The 24,747-nt window shown below is 47.3% G+C and overlaps 1 protein-coding gene across 1 annotated transcript in view; it reads right to left on the bottom strand.

Moving 5' to 3' along the window:
- Positions 1–24,747, bottom strand: part of LOC119958101 (formin-like protein 3) — a 154,574-nt gene that overhangs the window by 64,719 nt on the left and 65,108 nt on the right. The window contains exons 5-9 of the mRNA XM_038786329.1: positions 19,230–19,313; positions 13,796–13,948; positions 4,185–4,293; positions 3,921–3,997; positions 3,021–3,114 (exon numbers count right to left, since the gene is read on the bottom strand). Of these exons, the coding sequence (XP_038642257.1) occupies positions 3,021–3,114; positions 3,921–3,997; positions 4,185–4,293; positions 13,796–13,948; positions 19,230–19,313 (517 nt within the window). The remainder of the gene's footprint in view (positions 1–3,020; positions 3,115–3,920; positions 3,998–4,184; positions 4,294–13,795; positions 13,949–19,229; positions 19,314–24,747) is intronic.

The following is a 24,747-nucleotide window of genomic DNA, read 5'->3' on the forward strand; positions in this document are numbered from 1 at the left end:
TTACTGCCTCAAATCCATGCAGCAACCCAGCCGGGACCAATGAATGAATATCTGACCTGTGGGAGTCCAAACCAATAAACCAATCCCATTGAGGCGGAGGAATTTCGCGCCAAGAAATGGAAACGGGCAGTAGAACTCGCTCTCTGCTAAATACAGAGGAACTGATCTTCCGAGGCTCCATGAAGCTTTATTGCAACATTTGGGCTCCACACATGCACATCCCTGATGAAATGCTTTGCACCGTCCACTTTTGAGTACGAAAACCCACCCCATGGTCATCAATGTCACACACAGCCGTGTGTACCATCTACAAGATGCACTGCAGACTCTCATCAAGGCTCCTTCAACAGCAGCTTCCAAACCCACGACCTCTACCATCTAGAAGGACAAGAGCAGCAGATACCTGGGAACCCCACCACCTGGAGATTCCCCTCCAAGTCACTCAGCATCCTGACTGGGAAACATAGCAGCCGTTCTGTACTGCGGGAGGACACCTCAGAGGGCAGCAAGGCTATATTGGTAGAGATCAGGAATAAGAAGGGTGCAGTCACAATTTTGGGGGTTTATTACAGGCCTCCCAATAGCCAGCGGGAGATAGAGTAGATGATAGATTTTGGAAAGGAGTAAAAACAACAGGGTTGTTGTGATGGGAGACTTCAACTTCCCCAGTATTGACTGGGACTCACATAGTGCTGGGGGCTTGGGCGGGGCAGAGTTTGTAAGGAGCATCCAGGAGTGCTTCTTAAAACAATACGTAGACAGTCCAACTAGGGAAGGGGCTGCACAGGACCTGGTTTTGGGGAATGAGCCCGGCCAGGTGGTAGAAGTTTCAGTAGGGGAGCATTTTGGGAACATTGACCACAATTCAGTAAGGTTTTAAAGTGCTGGTGGACAAGGATAAGAGTGGTCATAGGGTGATTGTGCTAAATTGGGGGAAGGCTAATTATAACAATATTAGCCGGGAACTGAAGAACCTAGATTGGGGGCGGATGCTTGAGGGTAAATCAACATCTGACATGTGGGAGGCTTTCAAATGTCAGTTGAAAGGAATGATTGATGCAGGTAGGGCAGTGGATGTTGTCTATATGGACTTCAGTAAGGACTTTGACAAGGTCACTCATGGCAGACTGGTACAAAAGGTGAAGTCACACGGGACCAGGGGTGAGCTGGCAAGATGGATACAGAACTGGCCAGGTCATAGAAGGCAGAGAGTAGCAATGGAAGGGTGCTTCTCTGATTAGAGGGCTATGACTAGTGGTGTTCCGCAGGGATCAGTGCTGGGACCTTTGCTGTTCGTAGTATGTATGATTTGGAGGAAAATGTAACTGGTCTGATTAGAAAGTTTGCGGACAACACAAAGGTTGGTGGAATTGCGGATGGCGACGAGGACTGTCAGAGGATACAGCAGGATTTAGATCGTTTGGAGACTTGGGCAGAGAGATGGCAGATGGAGTTTAATCCTGACAAACGTGAGGTAATGCATTTTGGAAGGTCTAATGCATGTAGGGAATATACAGTGAATGGTAGAACCCTCAAGAGTATTGACAGCCAGAGAGATCTAGGTGTACAGGTCCACAGGTCACTGAAAGGGGCAACACAGGTGCAGATGGTAGTCAAGAAGGCATATGGCATGGTTGCCTTCATTGGCCGGGGCATTGAGTGTAAGAATTGGCAAGTCATGTTGCAGCTGTATAGAACCTTAGTTAGGCCACATTTGGAGTATAGTGTTCAATTCTGGTCGCCACACAACCAGAAGGATGTGGAGGCTTGAGAGAGGGTGCAGAAGAGGTTTACCAGGATGTTGCCTGGTATGGAGGGCATTAGCTAGGAGGAGAGGTTGAATAAACTCAGTTTGTTCTCACTGGAGTGATGGAGGTTGAGGGGCGACCTGATAGAGGTCTACACAATTATGAGGGGCATAGACAGAGTGGATAGTCAGAGGCTTTTTCCCAGGGTAGAGGGGTCAATTACAAGGGGGCATAGGTTTAAGGTGCGAGGGGCAAGGTTTAGAGGAGATGTACGAGGCAAGTTTTTTTTACACAGAGGGTAGTGGGTGCCTGGAACTCGCTGCCGGAGGAGGTGGTGGAAGCTGGGACGTTAGTGACGTTTAAGGGGCATCTTGACAAATACATGAATAGGATGGGAATAGAGGGATATGGACCCCAGAAGTGTTTAAGATTTTAATTTAGGTGGGCAGCATTGTCGGCGCAGGCTTGGAGGGCCGAAGGGCCTGTTCCTGTGCTGTACTTTTCTTTGTTCTTTGTTCCTTCACTGTCGCTGGATCACAATCCTGGAACTCCCTCCCTAACAGCACTGTGGGTGTACCTACACCACACGGGCTGCAGTGGTTCAAGGCGGCGGCTCACCACCACCTTCTCAAGGGGCAATTGGGGATTGGGAACAATGCTGGGCCTAGCAACAGCACCCACATCCCACAAACCATTCGGAAAAAAGACAAACCGCCCGCACAGGACGCCATTGTGAGCTTCACGTTTGTGAGGGCCTTTCTTCATCGTTGGCATAGTCCATGTGTCCAAGCTGGCTTTCCTATTGTGAGCCAAGGTCAGCCACGGGCCAGCTTCACGTGCTTAGAAATCCAGTGGCTCTCGCAAATTTCAGAGCTACCATCATGAGGCGCCAATTCCCACCACATGAAAGGGTGAGATCGGCCCGTAGTCAAGCCAGAATTCATGGTCTGGCTTCCTCCATTGCAGAGTTAATCACTGTAACCACAGACAGTATCGAAGCCTTCGGAGAGGGGGGGGAGATGCACTCCGGAGCGGAAGACACAAGCAACACCCCCCCCCCCCCCCCCACCCCCAACTGATGGACAGCAGCCGTGAATAATTACCCAGCTCTCAATATCCCAGCCTCTCTTTGGAGGTCAGACAAGCAGCAGCCGCAATGACGTGAGAGCCCAGAGATAGCCCTCCATCGCCACACACATGCACGCGCACAGGGAAGTCACCACCAGGATGGACCATTCCCGACAGTCAGGCCTGAACTCAAAGCTCGGCTACCTCTTTGAAGTGGTCGAACGCAGAAAGGATGATTTCATGTCCACCTCGCACAAGACACACCGCTGCTAACAGCTCCAATACCAGGGCTTTGGTTCTGCAAAATAAAGAGGATAGCGATTGACTGTTGAGAGTCAGGAATTTCGGAATGTTGAAAGACCTGGGCCTATCTAGCGCACCTTCTATCATTCACTGAGTCACTTGATGCTGTGACACTAGCGTTGATGGCTAATAATAGCCACCGATCTCCACCAATTCATTTACGATAACCTCAACACGAGGCGAGGAAAATTCCAGCAGCGGAGAGCGTCGGGAACCAAAGGTTCAAAGACACATGGGCAATACCATTGGCAACGGCGGATCCAGAAGATCACTCCATTGGCCAATGACCGGCCGCCTGCCCTGGCAAGACACACCCCGTAGCAAAAGGCAGAATCGGAATTAAGGATATTACTGTTTAAAAAAAAACATTACATTCAGTACTGGTGAAGTGCGTGCATGGAGGGGGGGTAACAATTTTTTGAATAGGGGTCAGTGACCAGGGGTTCCATCTCCAACCACTGCATCACGAGCAAGGTTCCCAGCATGCAACTGGACAATTACTGCCAGGCTTGATCCTTCGAGCAGGATGGTGAAGCCTCAGGTTTTCGTCATGGCCAACCAATCACAAAGCTTTGATGGAGGCGCCGACCTTTTAACAATTGGACATCACGCCAACAGCCAGATCAGGCACGGTCTAACTGACTGAGCAACGTCCTCCTGTTCCTACGCTCCACTCTCTTACATCCACCTTCAAGGACAGCACGAGAAACAGAAGACAAAAAGAAGTGACAAACTTGCTTGAGGCGAAATGCATTTTTGCACGTTAACTTTAAGCAAGGGCAGCCGACACTGCCTCCTTACCTGGGATTCTTGTTGTTCAAGCTCAGTGCAATTGCATTTACAGCATGTGGGTGTGACATAACTAAGTTGAAGCCATACTGAAAAAGAAAAGGGGGAGAACATCAGTACATCCGGAATTAAGCCAGATCCAGGAAATGAATGCACCCTATCGTGTCAATGGCGTGGAACCTGGCTGAATGACCAGTGTGTCGGTCACAACATGTGAAGCACAAAGGGAGAAATGAAGGGAGAGTGAAGTTACCACAGAGGTGGAATCGGCATTACCTGATAGTTCATGACAGCTCGCAAACACATGATGCAGACATGGACATCATCCTTCTGGCTCACGATTCGGGAATTCTTCAGTAGCTTCCTGTCCGGTAAAGTGTTGTAGCTGCGGAGGAAAGTCAACGTTACTACAGCCATTGCAGAAGGGGCGGTATACCCACTGTAACAGAGCAGCCAGTGCCAAGATCGGGGCAGCTTGGGGCTCAGGGAACAGGTGCCCATTCCTCTGCTAACCTAGGTGGCTGGTGGAGAAGCAACATTAAAGGCATCCACACTTTTTTTTAAAAAAACAGTTGGTCAACTCTTGCGATCATGCATGGCCACTTCGGTGATGAAAGCAATCTGTTTTTTAATTCATTTACAGGATGTGTCACCAGTGGCAAGGCCAGCTTTCATTGCCCATCCCTAATTGCCCCTTGAGAAGGTGGTGGTGAGCTGCCTTCTTGAACTGCTGCAGTCCATGTGGTGTAGGTACACCCACAGTGCTGTTAGGGAGGGAGTTCCAGGATGTTGCCCCAGCGACAGTGAAGGAACGGCCAATATATTTCCAAGTCAGGATGGAGAGTGACTTGGAGAGGAATCTCCAGGTGGTGGGGTTCCCAGGTATCTGCTGCCCTTGTCTCTCTAGATGGTAGTGGTCGTGGGTTTGGAAGGTGCTGTTGAGGAGCCTTAGTGAGTTGTTGCAGTGCATCTTGTAGATGGTACACACGGCTGTCACTGTGCGTCGGTGATGGAGGGAGTGAATGTTTGTGGATGGGATGCCAATCAAGATTTGTCCTGGATGGTGTTGTTGTTGGAGCTGCACTCATCCAGGCAAGTGGAGAGTATTCCATCACACTCCTGACTTGTGTCTTGTAGATGGTGGGCAGGCTTTGGGGGGTCAGGAGGCGAGTTACTCACCACAGGATTCCTATAACTTGCAGTCATGGAGCTCATTTAACATAGCCCCAAGGTGGGGGCAGCACAGTGGCTAGCATTGCTGCCTCACGGCGCTGAGGACCCGGGCTCGATCTCAGCCCCGGGTCACTGTCCGCGTGGAGTTTGCACATTCTCCCCGTGTCTGCGTGGGTCTCACCCCCACAACCCAGGGTAGGTGGACTGGCCACGCTAAATTGCCCCGTAATTGGAAAAAAATAATTGGATACTCTGAATTTATTTTCAAACACATAGTCCCAAGGGAGTGTTGTCAAACAAAATTTGATACCAATCCACATGGGGAAATATTAGGACAGATGAACAAAAGGTTAGTCAAAATGTCTCAAAGAAGGAAAGAGATAGAGAGAGGCAAAGATGTTTAGAGGGGGGGGGGGGGGGGGGGGAGAAAGAGATTTTAGGGGTGTAGTCAACCATGAATGGTGAGCCATGGAAGAAATCGGAGTTTCAGGAGGGCACCCAGAGCCTGTGGAGTAATGGCCCACAGGGGGAGACGCGAAAATAAGAGGAATTAACTTAAAAACACATCCCTCGTCACCTTCGAGATGAGAGCACAGCAAGAATCCAACATCTTTGCACACTGATACTTTACGCAATTCATTTTATTAATTTAATTGATGGAAAATACACATTTGTTCCTGAAGGTGGTACTGGCTGATTGAAATACAGTTAAGATCTCGTCAATGAAGCAGAAATGTTGCACAACCAATTGAGAGCGAATCAAACCGACAGGATTAGTTGACACGAAATGAATGGGAGCTGCCCTCAATTATTCCACAGTTGACAGGGACAACTTGAGGCATCATGTAACACAGGTGAAAGCCAAGTTGTGTTTCTGCATTCGAAAATTCTTGCTTCGCAAATCAGCGCTTGTGTGCAAAATTGAAATCGAAACTCGATCTTGAACTGGAGATGAACAATACTTCTTAGAAAAGAGCAACAATCAGTCCCGCAGAGTGAGCCGTTTCCTGTTCACCGGGGGTTTGTGGTTTTCCTGTCAGACACAGGTATGTGGGCTGAAGGAAATGGAAACACTCAGACACGATGGCCTGAAGACACATCTTCCAACAAGCGTGCAACAGCTTCCTTTGAGGAGCAGTGACAAAAATCGAACTGCAAATGAGAGCAAGGAGAGGTTTTTTGCGAGCACTTGGAAAACCAAGGGCTGATAAAGGCCTCGGCCGTCTTTCCTACGGAGAAGGCGCTGTATCAAGTGTCAAAAAAACCTCTCGAGGATTTCCGAGAGTAAACTCTGCTGCGCTGGCTAGACACAGTGCAAAGGGCCCCTCTTTTGCAAGTCAGTAAAAACGTCTGCAGGAGCGCGCAAGCCAAACAGGGTGAGGTCAGCAGACCAAAGAAAAACACTTCAGAATGCAAGAACCAGCAGTGTCTCTTGTTGGACTATTTTTATATCCTTTGGCACAAGAGGAATTGAACATAAAAATAAGGATGTTCTGCTTCAGTTATACAGGTTATTGGTGAGGCTACATCTGGAATACTGGGAGCAGTTTTGGGCTCCATATTTCGGGAAGGATGTAACTGCGTTGGAGGCGGCTCAGAGGAGGTTTTACTGGATTGATCCCTGGAATGAGCGGGTTGTCTTATGAGGTTGGACAGATTGGGTTTGTTTCCAGAGGAGTTTAGAAGAGTGAGGGGGTGATTTGATTGAAGTATTTTCTACCCTGAATGGTGTTGACAAGGTGGATGTGGAAAGGACGTTTCCTCTTGTGAGTGAGTCCAGAACAAGGGGGCAGTGCTTTAAAATGAGGAGCCACCCTTTTAGGGCAGAGAGGAGGAGAATGTTTTTCTCCCAGAGGGCTGTGCGATTTTGGAACTCTCTGCCTCAGAAGGCGGAGGAGGCGGGGTCACTGAATATCTTTAAGGTGGAGGTAGGCGAGGGGGTCAAAGGTTATTGGGGTAGATGAGAACATGGAATTACAAACAATCTGTGCCATGATTTTATTGAATGGCGGAGCAGGCTTGCGGGGCTGAATGGCCTACTTCTGCTCCTAATTCATATGTTGGAATGAACTACCAATTGGATGAAGAGCAGACATTTCTTTAAACAGGGCTGGGTGAACCGCTCAATTACCTTTTTTATTAATTAATTTACGATATGTGGGCATCGCTGGCGAGGTCAGCATTTATTGCCCATCCCTCATTGCCCTTCAGAAGGTGGTGGCGAGCTGACTTCTTGAATCGCCGCAGTCCTTGAGGTGTAGGTACACCCACAGTGCTGTTAGGGAGGGAGTTCCAGGATTTTGACCCAGCGACAGTGAAGGAACGGCCGATATATTTTCAAGTCAGGATGGTGAGTGACTTGGAGGGGAACCTCCAGGTGGTGGGGTTCCCAGGTATCTGCTGCCCTTGTCCTTCTAGATCAGGGGTGGGCAAACTTTTCCATGCAAGGGCCACATTCAGAAATTCACAATTTTAAAGGGCCGCATAGTATATTAAGTAAAATAATTACTTCACCCGGTTATGATTCTGGGCGCCTCATATAGAACATAGAACAGTACAGCACAGAACAGGCCCTTCGGCCCTCGACGTTGTGCCGAGCAATGATCACCCTACTCAAGTCAACGTATCCACCCTATACCAGTAAGTAACTCAACAGCCCCCCCCCCCCTCCATTAACCTTAAAAAAATAATTAAAAATTAAAAAAAAAAAAAAAATTTTAATTTTTTTTTAATGACTTGGTGGGCCGCATAAAGACCTTTGGCGGGCCGTAGTTTGCCCATCCCTGTTCTAGATGGTAGTGGTCGTGGGTTTGGAAGGTGCTGCCTAAGGAACCTTGGTGAGTTCCTATTGTACATCTTGTAGATGGTACACACGGCTGTTCGTCGGTGGTGGAGGGAGTGAATGTTTGTGGATGAAGTGCCAATCAAACGGGGCTGTTTTGCCCTGGATGGTGTTGAGCTTCTTCAGTGTTGTTGGAGCTGCACTCATCCAGGCAAGTGGGGAGTATTCCATCACACTCCTGACTTGTGCCTTGTAGATGATGGACAGGCTTTGGGGGGTCAGGAGGTGAGTTACTCACTGTAGGATTCCTAGCCTTTGACCTGCCCTGGTAGCAATAGTATTAATATGGCTGGTCCAGTTCAGTTTCTGATCAATGGTAACCCCAGATATTGAGCAATGCACTGATGGTAATGCCATTGAATGTCAGGGGGTGATGGTTAGATCCTCGCTTGTCGGAGATGGTCATTGTCTGGCACTTGTGAGGCGCAAATATAACTTTCCACTTGTCAGCCCCGAGCCTGGATATTGTCCAGGTCTTGCTGCATTTAGACATGGACTACTTCATTATCTGAGGAGTCGCGAATGGTGCTGAACATTGTGCAGTCACCAGCGAACATCCCCACCTCTGACCTTATGTTGGAAGGGAGGTCATTGATGAAGCAGCTGAAGATGGTTGGGGCCTAGGACACTACTCTGAGGAACTCCTGCAGTGATATCCTGGAGCTGAGATGTTTGACCTCCAACCACCACAACCATCTTCCTTTGTGCCGGGTATGACTGCAACCAGCGGAGAGTTTTCCCCGATTCCCATTGACTCCAGTTTAGCTCGGGCTCCTTGATGCCACACTCGGTCAAATGCTGCCTTGATGTCCGGGGCAGTCACTCTCACCTCATCTCTGGGATTCAGCTCTTTTGTCCAAGTCTGAACCAAGGCTGTAATTAGGTCAGGAGCTGAGTAAAACTGGTGGAAGCTAAACTGAGCATCCGTGAGCAAGTTATCGCTGACCTACTTCTGCCCAATATTTACAGTCGGGAATGCCATTCAATATCTAGTCCTTGCTCCCAGAGAGAGAAGAGCCACAAACTCATTTATTCTTCAGCAAATGGAATTCCTGATCTCAGCTGATAACGGTTCTCCAGCTTGTAACAAAAAATAATTATGGGATGTGGGTATAACAAGAAAGGCCAGTGGCAGTGGTGGGCCTTGTTCTGGAACCCCTGCAGTCAGAAGGCCATACGAAATAGGAGCAGGAGTAGACCATTTGGCCCTTCTACCCTGCTCTGCCATTCAATACAATCCTGGTTAATCTGACTGTGGTCTCAGTGTGACCTGACTCGTGAGAATCTGCCCATCTTAGTCTTGAGCATATTCAAGGGCCCAACCTCTGCAGCTCTTTGTAGAAGAGAATTTAAAATCTTAATACCCCTCGGAGAGAAGGAATTGCTCCTCATCTCCATTTTAAATGGGAGACCCCTTATTCTGAAACTGTGCCCCCTCGTTCTAGATTCCCTTTCCAAGATGGAACATCCTCTCAGTATCTACGATCAAGTCCACTCAAAATCTTAAAGATGGTCTTTCATTTTTCTAAGCTCGCAATGTCCTTGTGGTGCAAGTACTTCCACAAGGCTGTTAGGGAGTCCCAGGGCAATGAGGAATCTGCAACATAGGACAGGTTATGATGGTGTGTGATTTGGGAGGTGTCCTCATCTGTCTCCTCTCCCTTGTCCTTCTAGGTGGCAGAGGTCACAGGAGCTCCAATAACAACAGGCTGGAATTTGAATCCCACTGGTTTGCAGGGTTATTTTTAATGTTTTCTTTATTGAGAAACCTCCTCTTCCTCGCTCGATCTAGCATCAAGGCTATGGACTAGTTAACAACATTTGACAACACTTGGTGTCCGCTAGATCCATTCAGGCCCAAACATGTGCAGGTTAGGTGGATTGGCCATGTTAAATTGTCCCTTATGCGACATGTAGAATATAAAGGGTTAATGTAATATCATAATTGACCACTAGATGGGGCTAGATGCAGAACCATATAAAGGACTGACTCTCAGGCTTCTGGGAGAGGAGAGAGTGCAGAGGAGAGGTCTAGAGAGTGCAGAGTACAGTTATAGATAGAGTGTAGAGACTAGTGTTAGTAGAGTGTAGATTACTAGATTATTGCTTGCTCTAGGAGTAAGTGGTTGAGCTTTAATAAGTAGTGTAATAAACGTTAGCTTTGTTTTTGAACTTAGCTTCTGTGGTCTTTGTGAACACGACAATAATAAGAATCACAAAGAACACCACCCCTTAGTGTCCAAAGATGTGCAGGTTAGCTGGATTGGCTAAATTGCCCCTAATGTTGAAAGATTAGGTAGGGTTAAGGGGATGGGTAGGGTAGTGGGCCTAGGTCAGTTGTTCTTTCAGAGGGCCGGTGCAGACCTAGTGGGCCGAATGGCCTCTTTCTGCGCTGTGGGGATTCTATGGTTGTCGGTATATACTTAAACAGTGAAGGAGACCAAATTAAGAAGTCGACATTGAAAAATAAGACCGGAGGCACTAGCCATGGGCAGAGGAACCATTCTTGGTCTCTCGGTCAATGTGCGGAATGTTAATGCATCAATATTCTCCCTCGTTTCGAGATGCACTGAGACTATGGCACGGCCAAACGTTGGGAGGAAACCACAATGTAAAGAACAGGAAATGATCATCTGTGGTGCACTAATCAGAAAGGTCATAAATAACCCATCATTGTCGACACATCACAAAGTTCACCACGTTTCCACTGGAACAGACACAGCCAGTAGAGGTTCACCTTCATTTCATCAAACAGCAGCTCATTTGAGCCCCACTTGGGCGTGAATGCAATTTAGGAGGTCAAGGTAAAATAATCACGAGGATGTGCTTGCAAGCTGGGCCTCGGAGCACCTATTCTTCAGGGATCTCTGGTGGACACACTCTACGGGATGCTCAGGTCTTTGTAGATCAACTCAAAATAGCTTGGGACAGCAGTACATGACTGCATACGTCTCCAGTTAGAAAGCCAAGCTTATTCTGGATAGCTGCCGCTGCTATTTATGTCATTTACGTTGAAGAGAGCCAGACCCTTCTCATTTTAAGCCAAGCACAGATCTCTGCTTGAGTTCAGGAAATGTATATGTAAATACACAGGCTGACAAGCTATCGAGATGTCAAATAATGGATTTGGCAGAAACTCTGGTTCGACTCATCGGGCCTTGCTGGCCATTTCAACTTGGCGGCCATGATGGATGGCTATGAATATTGACATCACTCGGAGAAGCACTGAAGGCCACAAAAAGAGAGGACTGGAGTTGGGAGGACAGGAAGGAGGGCCACTAAAATGGACACTGAAGAAATCTATGGCCTATTAGCGATGTGCTAGGATGGAGGAGGACAGAGAAAGACAATAATAATAATTATTATTATTATTAGTATTGTTATTCACAGAATTCCTCCAGTTTCAAGTCTTGACTCAACTTTTCTCTAATAATTTATTATTAGAGAAAAGTTGAGTCAAGACTTGAAGCTGGAGGAACTCTGCAAAGAGTTGACTGTTGAGAGTTCTGAGCTCGACTGGGCTCCCCTGTTGCTCCCCAACATCCCCCAATCGAGATTATAACGTCTATTTATTCAAAAATTCTCCCACTCAGTGGAAACATCCGTTTCTGCTCGCTTCTCTCAGAGTGTTGGACAGTCTGAAATGCATTATGGGTTGTTCACACGGGCAATTCACCCTCTAGGAGAGGGGCCTTGTGGAGATTCACACGCCCCCCACCCGCCCCAAGTCACAGCCACATCAATGCAGTTAAAAAGCCACATCACGAGGGGAAACCAGTATTAGGGCGGTTGCAAAATCGCCATGACGACAAACCTGCAAAAGGGGTGGGGAGGGAGGGGAAGAGAACAAAAATCCTGCAAATTAAACATGGCAACATTTGGAATCGCGGCCAACCAGACGGCCAGTCTCGATGTAACTGCGATGCATGGCTTTTAATTGGTCCGCTCGACGTAACCCGGGGACCTCGTTCGCCGAAATGCAGTGCTGGCACAGAACATCAGCAGCACAAATAGCAGGCAATAGGCAAGTTATCAGCACATTGTAAAGCGGAGACACCAGGGATGCAATGGTTTAGCTCAAGGTCACTCCCGCCAGCTTGTGGCAAGGGCATGTCTGCTACTCGCTGGCATGGGACTGCCCCTTTAAATGATCGGTCAAATTGAAAGCAGAATGGCTTCAACCAGTAACTGGGGGAGGTGCTGAAACCTTTCCACATAAACCCTCACAAAAACATTAATACAGTCCCAATTTGTCTGCAGGTCTGACAGATGTTATATAAACACATACCAGACATTTATCCATAAACTTGCAAAAATATACATTCAAACCAGATTTAAAGGAACATTGCCACTTTTAGTGAGCAAACTTTTTTTTATTGAACTTTCTGCTAAGTTGAAAGTTAAGTGCAGAATGATAGAGAGTTATTCTGCTGTAATCTGGTTAACTACAAGCATCTCATTACTGTCCTCATTCACTTTTGAGTCCGAATTAGAGCAGCAGTGGTTCCATTTTGTGAAAAGAAAATCCAGAACAAAAACTGATCAGAACGGGAGCAATGACTTCCATCTTGTGTTTAAGGTTGCCTACTTGTTGGCTGCATTCCCGGAGGTTTCATCACATGACCACCTGTGCTAACTGACCTACCCCCATTGGCTGTCCCAACACGCCCACCCTCACAATTCATCGCCTTGATGCGTCTCTCTCCTGACCCCACAACGCACAGACCAGTGTCAGTGGAACAGAAACAGGGTTGCCAACCGTCCAGGATTGGCCTTGGCTCTCTGGGTCACTGCTGCAATGCAATCTGAGAATAAAGGAGAGCTCAAAACATGTGGGTTTTCTTTTTTTTTTAAAAATTCTTTGAACACTTACACAAAAAAAGTCAAAGATGGGACAAGGAGACTGCTTAACTGACATCAATAACTAACCAAATTGAGCCAAGAGTCTGTTAGCTTTTCAGTTGGCGTGTGAGGGTTGTGAGTCATGAGGATGGACATTTTGGGCAGCTCATGGCAGGGATGAAGAGGCGGGAAATTTTGAGGTGGAGGGTCACATGATGAGACCTCCTGGAATACATTCATCCAGAGCTGGCAACCCCCAAACAGAAGTCACCATGTTCAAAAAGCCTGTTGACAATTACAGTCGTGCTCCCACGTGGAAAACGATCGACAGTCTTGAGGGATTTTCAGCTGCTCCTTGAACTGTACCCTCCCCTTCAGGGGAGCGGGAAAGGCTGTGGGAGGAAACTGGAGCAAACCCACGCAGATACGGGGAGAACGTGCAAACTCCACACAGTCACCCAAGGCCGGAATTGAGCCCGGGTCCCTGGCGCTATGAGGCAGCAGTGCTAACCACCGTGCCAACTTCTGTAACATGCACATTCTGCAACCAACACTATTACAACACGCAACGACTCCCAAGTCTGATGCATCACAGGCAGATACAGAATAAAGCTAACTTTGTCTCAACACGTCAAAATAGAATCTCCTGCACCCATTTGAGATGTTCTTTTGACTATTTGTCCTTTCTGAAGGAAGAGATTCGGGAGAATGTTACGCTGTGGGCCCGTGTCTAGTCGTAGCTGGACTAAAATGGTCCAAATACATTGCACATTGGAGCCTGACAGCCAGGAAACTGTTATCGCATAAGTCTGCCTTGCCAAAGGGCGAAAGGCCAGGGTATTACCCACTGCAGCAACAGCCATATTTGTCTGTTCTTATTACACAGCTCAAATTAGTTAATAGCACCAATGGGAATGATAATGAACTTTCGCTAAGGAAATCTCTTTGTATGGTGTGCAGACTCAGGCAGGGTGTGAAACGGGTACGCATTGCATCCCTCGGTGTCTGTTAGAAGCTGAGCAGTACATACCGTAGGATAGATTGCCTGGCAGAGCGAGAGAGGTTGTTGCTGAAAGCCAGAGGCAGGACATTGCTCTGGTGCAGATCTTCGATAGACCTGCCCCAGGGTCTCGACTTGTCGAGCGCACCATCATCACCATTCTCCACAAGGTCAAAGTCAAACCTAGGTCACAATGGGATAAAAACGTCTTTTCATCACCCCCTTCCACATTGATCGACACGCAAGCCCCTTGTCCCCATTTCCACCTTTATATGAACACAGCAAAAAGGACGCTTCCCCGAAAAGGGCTGTCACTGAACGTTTAAGCTTTGCAAACGAAGCACAGATATTTTTTTTCTTGAAGATTTGCACTTCTTTTTTTTTTAAGGCTTCAGGACTTTTTGAAAGTCAGCTGAATCAGACTGGAATGCTCCTGTCAGAATAAACACAACCTGCAAGAACAGCAAAGATTACCACGCGTGATATAAATAACACAAAATGCTGCACCCCGACGCAAAACACAGCCAAGCGCGAAAAAGAGGAGGGAGTTCCCTTGTGGAGAAGCTTGAGGAAAGTCAACATGCCAATGATAGTTTGAGGATGGAGAGTATTCTGGAAGCATGCCATACTCAAAAGCCCAAGTTACTGAAAGTAGTGAAGTATGGGGGCGGAACAGATGGTTAAGAGTCCGTGGAAATGAAATGCTGAAATGCAGACCACTTCAAAATGTGTTTCCGATGATTTGAATGCCCCTCTGAGAAAGAAACACTGGAGAACTCACAAAGCAGAAGAGTGTCGATGCTTTATCGCCGCTGTGGGTTGCATGGGTGTACCTCGCCAAGTCTGGAGCCAGCCACGTACCGAATTGAAGTGCGGGGTCCCATTAATTCCCAGATCTCTCCACATCTTGTCATAGCTGGACTAAAATGGTCCAAATACACATCTTGACATTCTGGGTTTAAGACTTGTCTGCAGGTAAAGCAGCTGCACCAAGCAGAGCCCTTCCCTAACTTCCCAGGCCACGTGCAGAACAACCCGGTCAACACAAAGTGGGCCAGAATGTGGGCAACTTGAACAGGCCTTGGTCTGTTGGATAGGATTTAAATAGCGACATCGGGGCGAGCTGCTTAACAGTTTAAGAACAAAGAACAAATAAAAGTACAGCACAGGAACAGGCCCTTCGGCCCTCCAAGCCTGTGCCGACCATGCTGCCTGTCAAAACTAAAATCTTCTGCACTCCCGGGGTCCGTGTCCCTCTATTCCCATCCTGTATTTGTCAAGATGCCCCTTAAATGTCACTATCGTCCCTGCTTCCACCACCTCCTCCGGCAGCGAGTTCCAGGCACCCACTACCCTCTGTGTAAAAAAACTTACCTCGTACATCTCCTCTAAACCTTGCCCCTCACACCTTAAACCTATGCCCCCTAGTAATTGACCCCTCTACCCTGGGAAACAGCCTCTGACTATCCACTCTGTCTATGCCCCTCATAATTTTGTAGACCTCTATCAGGTCGCCCCTCAACCTCCTTCGTTCCAGTGAGAACAAACCAAATTTATTCAACCTCTCCTCATAGCTAATGCCCTCCATACCAGGCAACATCCTGGTAAAACTCTTCTGCACCCTCTCTAAAGCCACTTTAGAGTCTTTCTGGTAGTGTGACAACCAGAATTGAATTAAACTCCATCTGCCATCGCTCCGCCCAAGTCTCCAAACTTAGCTGCCTTAATATTTTTCAAGACACCCAACACCTCGCCTTTTTGGATCTCAATGTGACCCAGGCTATCTACACACCCTTCTCCAGACTCAACATCCACCAATTCCTTCTCTTTGGTGAATACTGATGCAAAGTATTCATTTAGTACCTCGCCCATTTCCTCTGGCTCCACACGTAGATTCCCTCCCCTGTCCTTCAGTGGACCAACCCTTTCCCTGGCTACCCTCTTGCTGTTTATGTATGTGTAAAAAGCCTTGGGATTTTCCTGAACCCTATTTACCAATGACTGTTCACGACCCCTTTTAGCCCTCCTGACTCCTTGCTTAAGTTCCTTCCTACTTTCCTTATATTCCACACAAGCTTCGTCTGTTCCCAGCCTTCTAGCCCTGACAAATGCCTCATTTTCCTTTTTGACGAGGCCTACAATATCTCTCGTCATCCAAGGTTCCTGAAATTTGCCGTATTTATCCTTCTTCCTCACAGGAACATGCGGTCCTGAATTCCTTTCAACTGACATTTGAAAGCCTCCCACATGTCAGATGTTGATTTACCCTCAAACATCTGCCCCCAATCTAGGTGCTTCAGTTCCCGCCTAATATTGTTATAATTAGCCTTCCCCCAATTTAGCACATTCACCCTATGACCACCCTGATCCTTGTCCAGCAGTACTTTAAAGCTTACTGAATTGTGGTCACTGTTCCCGAAATGCTCCCCTGCTGAAACTTCTACCACCTGGCTGGGCTCATTCCCCAATGCCAGGTCCAGTACAGCCCCTTCCCTAGTTGGACTATGTACATATTGTTTTAAGAAGCCCTCCTGGATGCTCCTTATAAACTCTGCCCTGCCCAAGCCCCTAGCACTAAGTGAGTCCCAGTCAATATTGGGGAAGTTGAAGTCTCCCATCACAACAACCCTGTTGCTTTTACTCCTTTCCAAAATCTGTCTACCTATCTGCTCCTCTATCTCCCGCTGGCTGTTGGGTGGCCTGTAGTAAACCCCCAACATCGTGACTGCACCCTTCTCATTCCTGATCTCTACCCATATAGCCTCGCTGCCCTCTGAGGTGTCCTCCCGTAGTACAGCTGTGATATTCTCCCTATCCAGTAGCGCAACTCCTCCACCCCTTTTACATCCCCCTTTATCCTGCCTGAAACATCTAAATCCTGGAACGTTTAGCTTCCAATCCTGTCCTTCCCTCAACCAGGTCTCTGTAATGGCAACAACATCATAGTTCCAAGTACTAATCCAAGCTCTAAGTTCATCTGCCTTACCTGTTATACTTCTTGCATTAAAACATGTGCACTTCAGGCCACCAGACCCACTGTTTTCAGCAACATCTCCCTGTCTGCTCTGCCCCAGAGCCATACTGGAAACAATAAGAAATAGCAGCTGGCATCGGCCACTCTGCCCCTTGAGTCAGCACGATCTTTCAATGAGATCATGGCTGATCAGATCCTCAGTCTCAACTCTACCTTCCTGACTGTTCCCGAAACCCCTGACTCCTCCACAACAGATCAAGAACTGTCTCTCTCAGACTTGAATATATGTAACAGGCACTGGAGGGTGTGCAGAGGAGATTCACAATGTTGATTCCAGAGTTGAGAGGATTGGCTTATGAGAGACTGAGTAGACTGGGACTATACTCGTTGGAATTTAGAAGAATGAGGGGGGATCTTTTGGAAACATATAAAATTATGAAGGGAATAGATAGGATAGATACGGGCAGGTTGTTTCCACTGGCAGGTGAAACTAGAGGGAGCATAGCCTCAAAATAAGGGGAAGTAGATTTAGGACTGAGCTGAGGAGGAACTTCTTCACCCAAAGGGTTGTGAATCTGTGGAATTCCTTGCCCAGTGAAGCAGTTGAGGCTCCTTCATTACATGTTTTTAAGGCAAAGATAGATTTTTGAACAGTAAAAGAATTAAGGGTTACGGTGAGCGGGTAGGTAAGTGGAGCTGAGTCCATAAAAAGATTAGCCATGATATTATTGAATGGCGGAGCAGGCTCAAGGGGCCAGATGGCCTACTCCTGCTCCTAGTTCTTATGTATGCAATGATCCAGCCTCCACAACTCTCTGGGCAGAGAGTTTCATAGATTCACGATCCTCAGAGCAGAAATTCTTCCTCACCTCCAACTTAAATGGGTTCTCCCTTTTTTTTAGTATAAATTTAGATTACCCAATTCTTTTTTTCCCCAATTAAGGGGCAATTTAGCGTGGCCAATCCACCTACCCTGTGTTGTGTTCTGCTGTTTTGGATAACACTGGCTGCTACTTGATGCAGTCTTGACTAAAGGATGCTCCAGACTCTGAAATGAGTTCAACATGTTTATTGAACTATTAACACAGTTCTCAAATTAGTTCGACTCTCTGCTAATCTAACTGTAGTAACTCAGTCTAACTGTACCAGCTTGCTCTAAGCCACGTGCTGAGGTGTGATGCTGCTGATCAACCCTGTCTAACTCTCAAGATGTGTCTGTGGAAAGAGGCCGGGTGTGAGTGCCTCATCCCTTTTATAGCGTTTATGTCATGCCCCAGTGTGGTGATGCCACCTCTGAGTGTCCTGAATGGCCATTGGTTGTGTCCTATTCTGAGTGTTCATTGGTTGCATATCATGTCACCCTGCACATCTTTGTGTTGTGGGGGTGAGACCCATGCAGACACGGGGAGAACGTGCAAACTCCACACGGACATTGACCCAGAGTCGGGATCGAACCTGGGACCTCGGCGCCGAGAGGCAGCAGTGCTAACCACTGTGCCACCGTGCTGCCCTTAAATGGGTTTTTTCTCTTATTCTGAAACCTTATTCTAGACTCCCCCATGAAGAATAACATCCTCTCAGTATCCAACCTCCTCGGGGCCTTCAGATCAATAAGACCACCTCTCTCTCTTTTAAACTCCAATGAGTTTTGGTCCAACCTGCTCTAATTTTCCTCATAAGTCGACCTTTCACCGCAGTAATGAGCCCAGTGAAGCTTCTCTGAATGGCCTCCAATGTAAATATATTCGTCCAAGTCAGGAATCCAGAAACATACACAATACTCAGGGTCCTGTCTCACCAACGCCCTGAGTTCCCGACTTACATACTCCTTCCCCTCTCGCAATAAAAGCCAACATTCCATGAGGAAAAATTCAAATAAAAAAGAATAAATTGAAAAATCTAATTAAAAGACCAAATTGGGGAGCAATGATGGCATCAACATTGGAAACCCTTACAGAGGAGGGAAGATGGACCTATCTACAGAAACCTTCCTGAAATTGAACCTGGGGCGTGCCCACGTAAAACAGGTGAAACCCACCGACAGCAAACCCTGGCGACATCCCACTTATTCAAATGGAAGGCAAGGCTGCATGCTGCCCGTAGGCCTCATTTCTGTGCGATAGGTGGACGGACCTGAACCAAGTCAAATTCTGCACATTATTGGGACTTCAATCCAAGATGTGAAGGGAAGTTACAGTCTCCATTTTATCGGGCCACCCCAGAACTCAGTAAGTATATTCCCACACAATTCGCTTGCCACAAATGTATTCAAAGGATCTTAAATTATTTAGGCAGTTTCAAAGCATCCACTCCTAACATCTGTTGTGACCGAGCTTCCGCTGTTGAAGGATTTCAAGGATAACAGAGATAAGAAATGAAAAGCAGAGAATGAAGTCTTGAATGGGAACAAATTTTTTTTTTTTAAACCACAAGTGGGGTGGAAGAATGGAGATGGAGATGGAGATACCAGGCTTTCCGCTGGCTACTTACATGACTCCACACTGTGCAAAGGAAAGATAGTCCACCAGCACGTTGAGACCTTGGTTTTCATCGTTTAAAAATTCTCGTACCCATCTGGAAGAGAACAAAACAGATTTAATACGTCGGCAACCTTGTGTAAATGTACTTGTCCCCTTCCCTGGATCTGTCAGGGCTTCTCCGGTCAACACAGCAATCAAACAGTGCGGAGTAATCCATCAATAACCCATCAACTTTGCCATCAAACAGTTCAGAGAAGGTTCATCAGACTAATACCTGGAATGGGCGGGATGTGCTCGGAGGAAAGGTTGGCGAGGTTGGATGTGTACGCGCTGGAGTTTGGAAGAGTACGAGGCGACTTGATTGAAACGTTTAAGATCCCGAGGGGCATTTGCAGGGTGGACGTGGAGAGGAAGTTTCCTCTGTGGGGGGAAACCTGGAAGTCTGTTTAAAATAAGGGGGTCCGCTCATTTAAGACAACGATGAGAAGAATTATTTTCTCGGGGGGGGGGGGGGGGGGGGAAGTCTCTGGAATTCCTTTCCTCAGAAGGCAGTGGAAGTAGCATCTTTGAATATTCTTAAGGCAGAGCCAGTTAGATTCTTCATTAACAAGAAGGTGAAAGGTTATTGAGGTAGACGGGAATGTGGAGTTGAGGTTACAATCAGGTCCGCTGTGCTCATATTGCATGGTGAGGCAGGTTCGAGGGGCTGAGTGGCCCTCATTCTGGTCCTAATTCATATATTCATACACAAGTCTTCTTTTTTTTTTAATGCTTTATTGGGTTTTTGTTCGACATAACACAATATAAATACACACAGAACAATAAGACTTTTGCAAGAGACGTTATTTACATTGCAGTCGTGGGTTTAAATAGTTTCTTCTTTTCGTTCTTTTGGGTTTTTTTCCCCCCTTGCCGTGTTTGCTGTGGCCGTTGTGGTCCGCTGTGCCTCCTTTCCCGCCTGGGTTCCCCTCTCTTTTTCTCCCTCCTGGTTCCCACTGTTGAAAAAGGCCTTGGCGATGTAGATCGGGACAGATCTAAGTAGGAAAAGGTACCCGAGCAGCCCGTTCATTTTGATCGTCTGCACTCTCCCCGCCAGCGAGAGTGGGAGTGTGCTCCACCTTTGCAGGTCCTGTTTGACTTCCTCTGTCAGAGACTGGTCAGGTTCCATTTGTGGATCCCCGCCCAGGCGTGTGCGATTTGGATCCCCAGGTGGCGGAATTTGTGCCAGGCCTGTTTAAACGCCAGCTCTGCCCCTCCCCGTGTGGGTTCACTGGGAAGATCATTTGCATTTCCAGCCCTTCATCGCTGGCCCGCTCGACTTTGGCCATGGTTCAGTCGCCTCTGAGCCTCAGCGCATTGTGGGTTCAAGTCCCGGTTCAGAAACTGGAGCAAAACATTTTTTTTTTTTTTTTTTTTTTTACAATCGAAAAACATGTCAGTGCAGTGCGGAGGGAGTGCTGCACTGTCAGATGAGGAGTTAAACCAAGGTCCCTCTCTTCCTTGCCAAGCTCCATGCAAAGAGGTGCAGGGGGAGTTCTCCCCAGTGTCCTGGCCAACATTCACCCCTCAATCAACTTCACAAAAACAGATTATCTGTGGCAGCTTGCTGTGCAGAAAATTAGCGGCCGCATAGCCTACAGATTCGACACTTCCAAAACAGGGATTGGCTGCAAGGCATTTTGGGACATTCTGCGGTCATAAAAAATGCTACATCAATGCAAGTCTGTCACTTTTTCTTTCTTGTCCATCCATAACTTGCCCGGCTGTGGGTTGGCTAACTAAGCGGGGATTCATGGCTGCTCTCTCCCTCTCCCCTCTTTCTGACCCATCAGCAGAAGCGAAGAGCAGAATAATATTTATTCGCAGCCAGTGCAACCTTAACATCCACATAAAAGGGTCAAAGCACGATATTAAAAACAAACTGGAGAAGGGCAGTGACTGTGTAGGGTCACAGGACTGGAAGAGATTGCGGAGGTGGGGTGGGGGGGAGAGAGAGATGGCTGTGGAGGGGTGTGAAAACAAGGATGAACATTGTTTCAAAAGAAATCGAAGATTTTCAAATCTGAACAATTTTAACACAGAGGCCCAATAGATGAGGCCTGGGCTGAACCCGAGGTCCTCGTGTATCCTGTCTCTTTGAACAATCACAGGCCTATTCATTTTCATGATGGAGAAGCGGCAATGCGTTCCGATTCATGGGAAGTGGGTCACTTCCTCCTTCATCACACCATTCCGAGTGAAGTTCAGGAGCTGCTTTCCACACGCTGGTCCTGTACCCAATACAGCACATCAGCCCGGGCCCTGCGGTATTCTGAATGCACCCTGTTGCCCAAAATAGCAGTCGCTGTAATAGGCAGGAAATGGAGGCCCAGCCTCAGGTCGGATGTTTGCTGCAGGCAAATCTTTCTTTCCCCTCATGTGGCGGAACTGAAGTGACACAAGGTCACGGACATTGTTGTGGTTCCATTTTTATTTATTTATTTGCTCATAAAGATGCTATTTCTGAAGGTGAATTATCTCCTTTCTTTGTTGGCCAATATTGTCTCCTTTGTCCTCTACCCTTTAGCTTTTGTCTTCAAATCCCGTCTGGAATGAAAGTTTCCTCCATCTTATTGCTGGTTCTTTTTCCTGAAGCAATGATTTTAAACAAAAAAAAAAAACCTTGACCAAGAAATAAAATAGATTCCCAAACACACCCTAATCAGGGGGGGGTAAACAAAAGAAAGAGCTCCTTTGATGGCTCGTTTGGCGTGTCTGGTGTGATACGGAGGCAAGTGTTGAGAAAGCATGCAAGCTCAACCGTCAGCCGGAGTGGAGTTATCGGATCTCGGCCTAGTTAACTTTACATAAATACCCCATCAACAAAAATTACCCACGTTCATACATGGAAGTGTGGGAACTTGGCGAGGAAATGGCGCAAGCAAGGTTGTAAAAATCAATGGCCAAATCCACCATAGAGGTAGAGGGGTTGAATGGCTGTTGCTAGTAATCCAGAGGTCTGCACTAATGATCTGCAGACGCAAGTTTCAATCCGACCACAGGCTGCTGAGGAATTTAAATTCAGTCAGTAAATAAACCTGGAATTTAAAAAAACTTTTTTATTTGATTTATTATTGTCACATGTATTAGTATACAGTGAAAAGTATTGTTTCTTGCATGCTGTACAAACAATGCATACCGTACATAGGGAAGGAAGGAGAGACTGCAGAATATAATGTTACAGTTATAACAAGGTGTAGAGAAAAGAAGAGTTAGAATGAAGTTTTAGAAGCATAGAACGAGAGTAAAAGATAGAATTAGAGGGTATGCTGGGCACAGCTTGCAAGTCGTCGCCTCGCTCCGGCGCCATCTTGGAAAACCGAGCGTCAAGTCATCGTAACCATAAAACTACCAGGTTGGCGATGAATTCCAATTGGTTCACTGATACCCTGGAGCCATCTTTACCTGGTCTGACCTACATGCGACTCCAGACCCACAGCAATGTGCTTGATTCCTAAATGCCCTCTGAAACGGCCCAGCGAGCCAATCAGTTGTACTCAAGGTGATGACGCAAGACCACTTTTGCAAGGGCAATTAGGGATGGGTAACACACGCTGGCCGTGCCCGTGACACCCATGTCCTGTGAATGAATACAATCTTCGGAATTACTGTCTTCTTACAAGGAATATGAAGCAAATTGTGTTTTTTTTTCCCAACTGACTGGAAGGGAAGCAGGTTATTCCAGGAAAAATCTCAAGGGGGTACTGAAGTCCGCTCATTCATAGCGGGCTCTCTCCTCATCCCATTTTCTTCCCCTGTAACCGACTCAGCCTTAACACCAGGAACACGGGGGGGGGGGGGGGGGGGGGGGGGGTCGATCCCTGTTCCAGCCAGAGGTAAAACTGGGGCCTTCCTCCTCAGCCAAGCTTTGGTAAAACAAAAAAAAAATCACGGCCCTTTGCCATGGCTCGATGAGTAAAGGCCAAGAACCTGCCGTTGGCCGCAGAACTTAAGGAGGGAGAGAGAATCGCTTCAGCCTTTGGCCCAATGTGCTGAGCAATGTCGACAATGCACCCAGAAGCCAGTATCATCTTTGAGGAGTCCCTTTGGCAAAAATCACATCAGTTGCGCAAAACACTTGGACAACATGAAGAAAAATAATCAACGATCTGACGGGGCCTGGAGGTGGACAATAGAAGACAAAAGGTAGCAAGTGCATAAGATAACATGACCGGCTCTACACTAGCAGGCACGAGTGAACTCTGCTTCTGACCCCGAAAATGTCACTGTCGCCGCGACACAACGGAGGCTGGGCGAGCGTCGCCTATCCTGGTCAATCTCCCACTGAAGAGACTGCAGATCAGGGCAAACGGAAAGGGAAAAGGAAGCCGAGGGCGGGCCAACAAGATAGGCCCGACTGAGAGTGGAATCTGTGGATGTGCATTCGGGAACTCACATCCTATATCAACAACATTGCAGGTTATTTTGGTTTTGGCATCGCCGCAAAAACTGTTTACACTCAGTGCAACTGCTTTCAACAGAGCTTCCCAGGCAAACGGAATATGCACAGCTGTTTACCTCCAAACATCCAACCGACTTAGCTATGCAACAATATACACAGCCACCTACCAGGAGACAAAGAACCTTGGCTAGACCTCTGTTAGTGCAGAGTTCAGACCCCCATAATGAGAAGAATAGACAGCCACGGGTCAAACTGCAAAGACGATGTACCAGAACGGAGACTTTGTGCCCGCCCGAACAGGCCGTGCCATTTATCATAGAAAGGACAAATCCAAGAGATGCCTTGATAGAACAAAGAGAATAAAGAACAATACAGCGCAAGAACAGGCCCTTCGGCCCTCCAAGCCTGCGCCGACCATGGTACCTGCCTAAACTAAAACCATCTACACTTAGAGTCCGTATCCTTCCATTTCCACCCTATTCATATCTAGATGCCCCTTAAATGACGCTATTGTACCTGCACCCACCACCTCACCTGACAGCGCGTTCCATATATTTACCACCTTCTGTGTAAATAAACGTGCCTCGCACATCTATTCTAAACTTTTCCCCCCCGCACTTTAAACCCATGTCCCCTTGAACTTGACTCTCCGACCCGAGGACAGAGCACCTGACTATCCACTCTGTCCATGCCATTCACAATCCTGTAGACCTCGATCAGGTCGCCTCCGTTGTTCCAGTGAGAACAGACCGAGTAAATGATGAAAGGGGAAACGTAGCGAAGAGGTATCAAACCAGAAGCAAGGACAACAAATGCAAGATCGCCACTAATAAATCCAGTCAGGAATTGAGGAGAATGTTTTTTACCCAGACGGTGGAGGTTGACGTCACAGGGAGGGGTTGAGGTGAAGAACTTAATTTCGCAAAACGCACGAGAGTAAGGAATATGCAGATTGGGCAAGATAAAGTCAGAAGGAACTAGAATAGCCTTTTTCAGTGTTAATTTTTTTTTTTAAAGTTAATTAAATATATTTTTTAGATTCCAAGGGGCAATTTAGCGTGGCCAATCCACCTACCCTGCACATCTT

Source organism: Scyliorhinus canicula, chromosome 28 (assembly GCF_902713615.1).
Source record: "Scyliorhinus canicula chromosome 28, sScyCan1.1, whole genome shotgun sequence".
Lineage (NCBI taxonomy): Eukaryota > Metazoa > Chordata > Chondrichthyes > Carcharhiniformes > Scyliorhinidae > Scyliorhinus > Scyliorhinus canicula.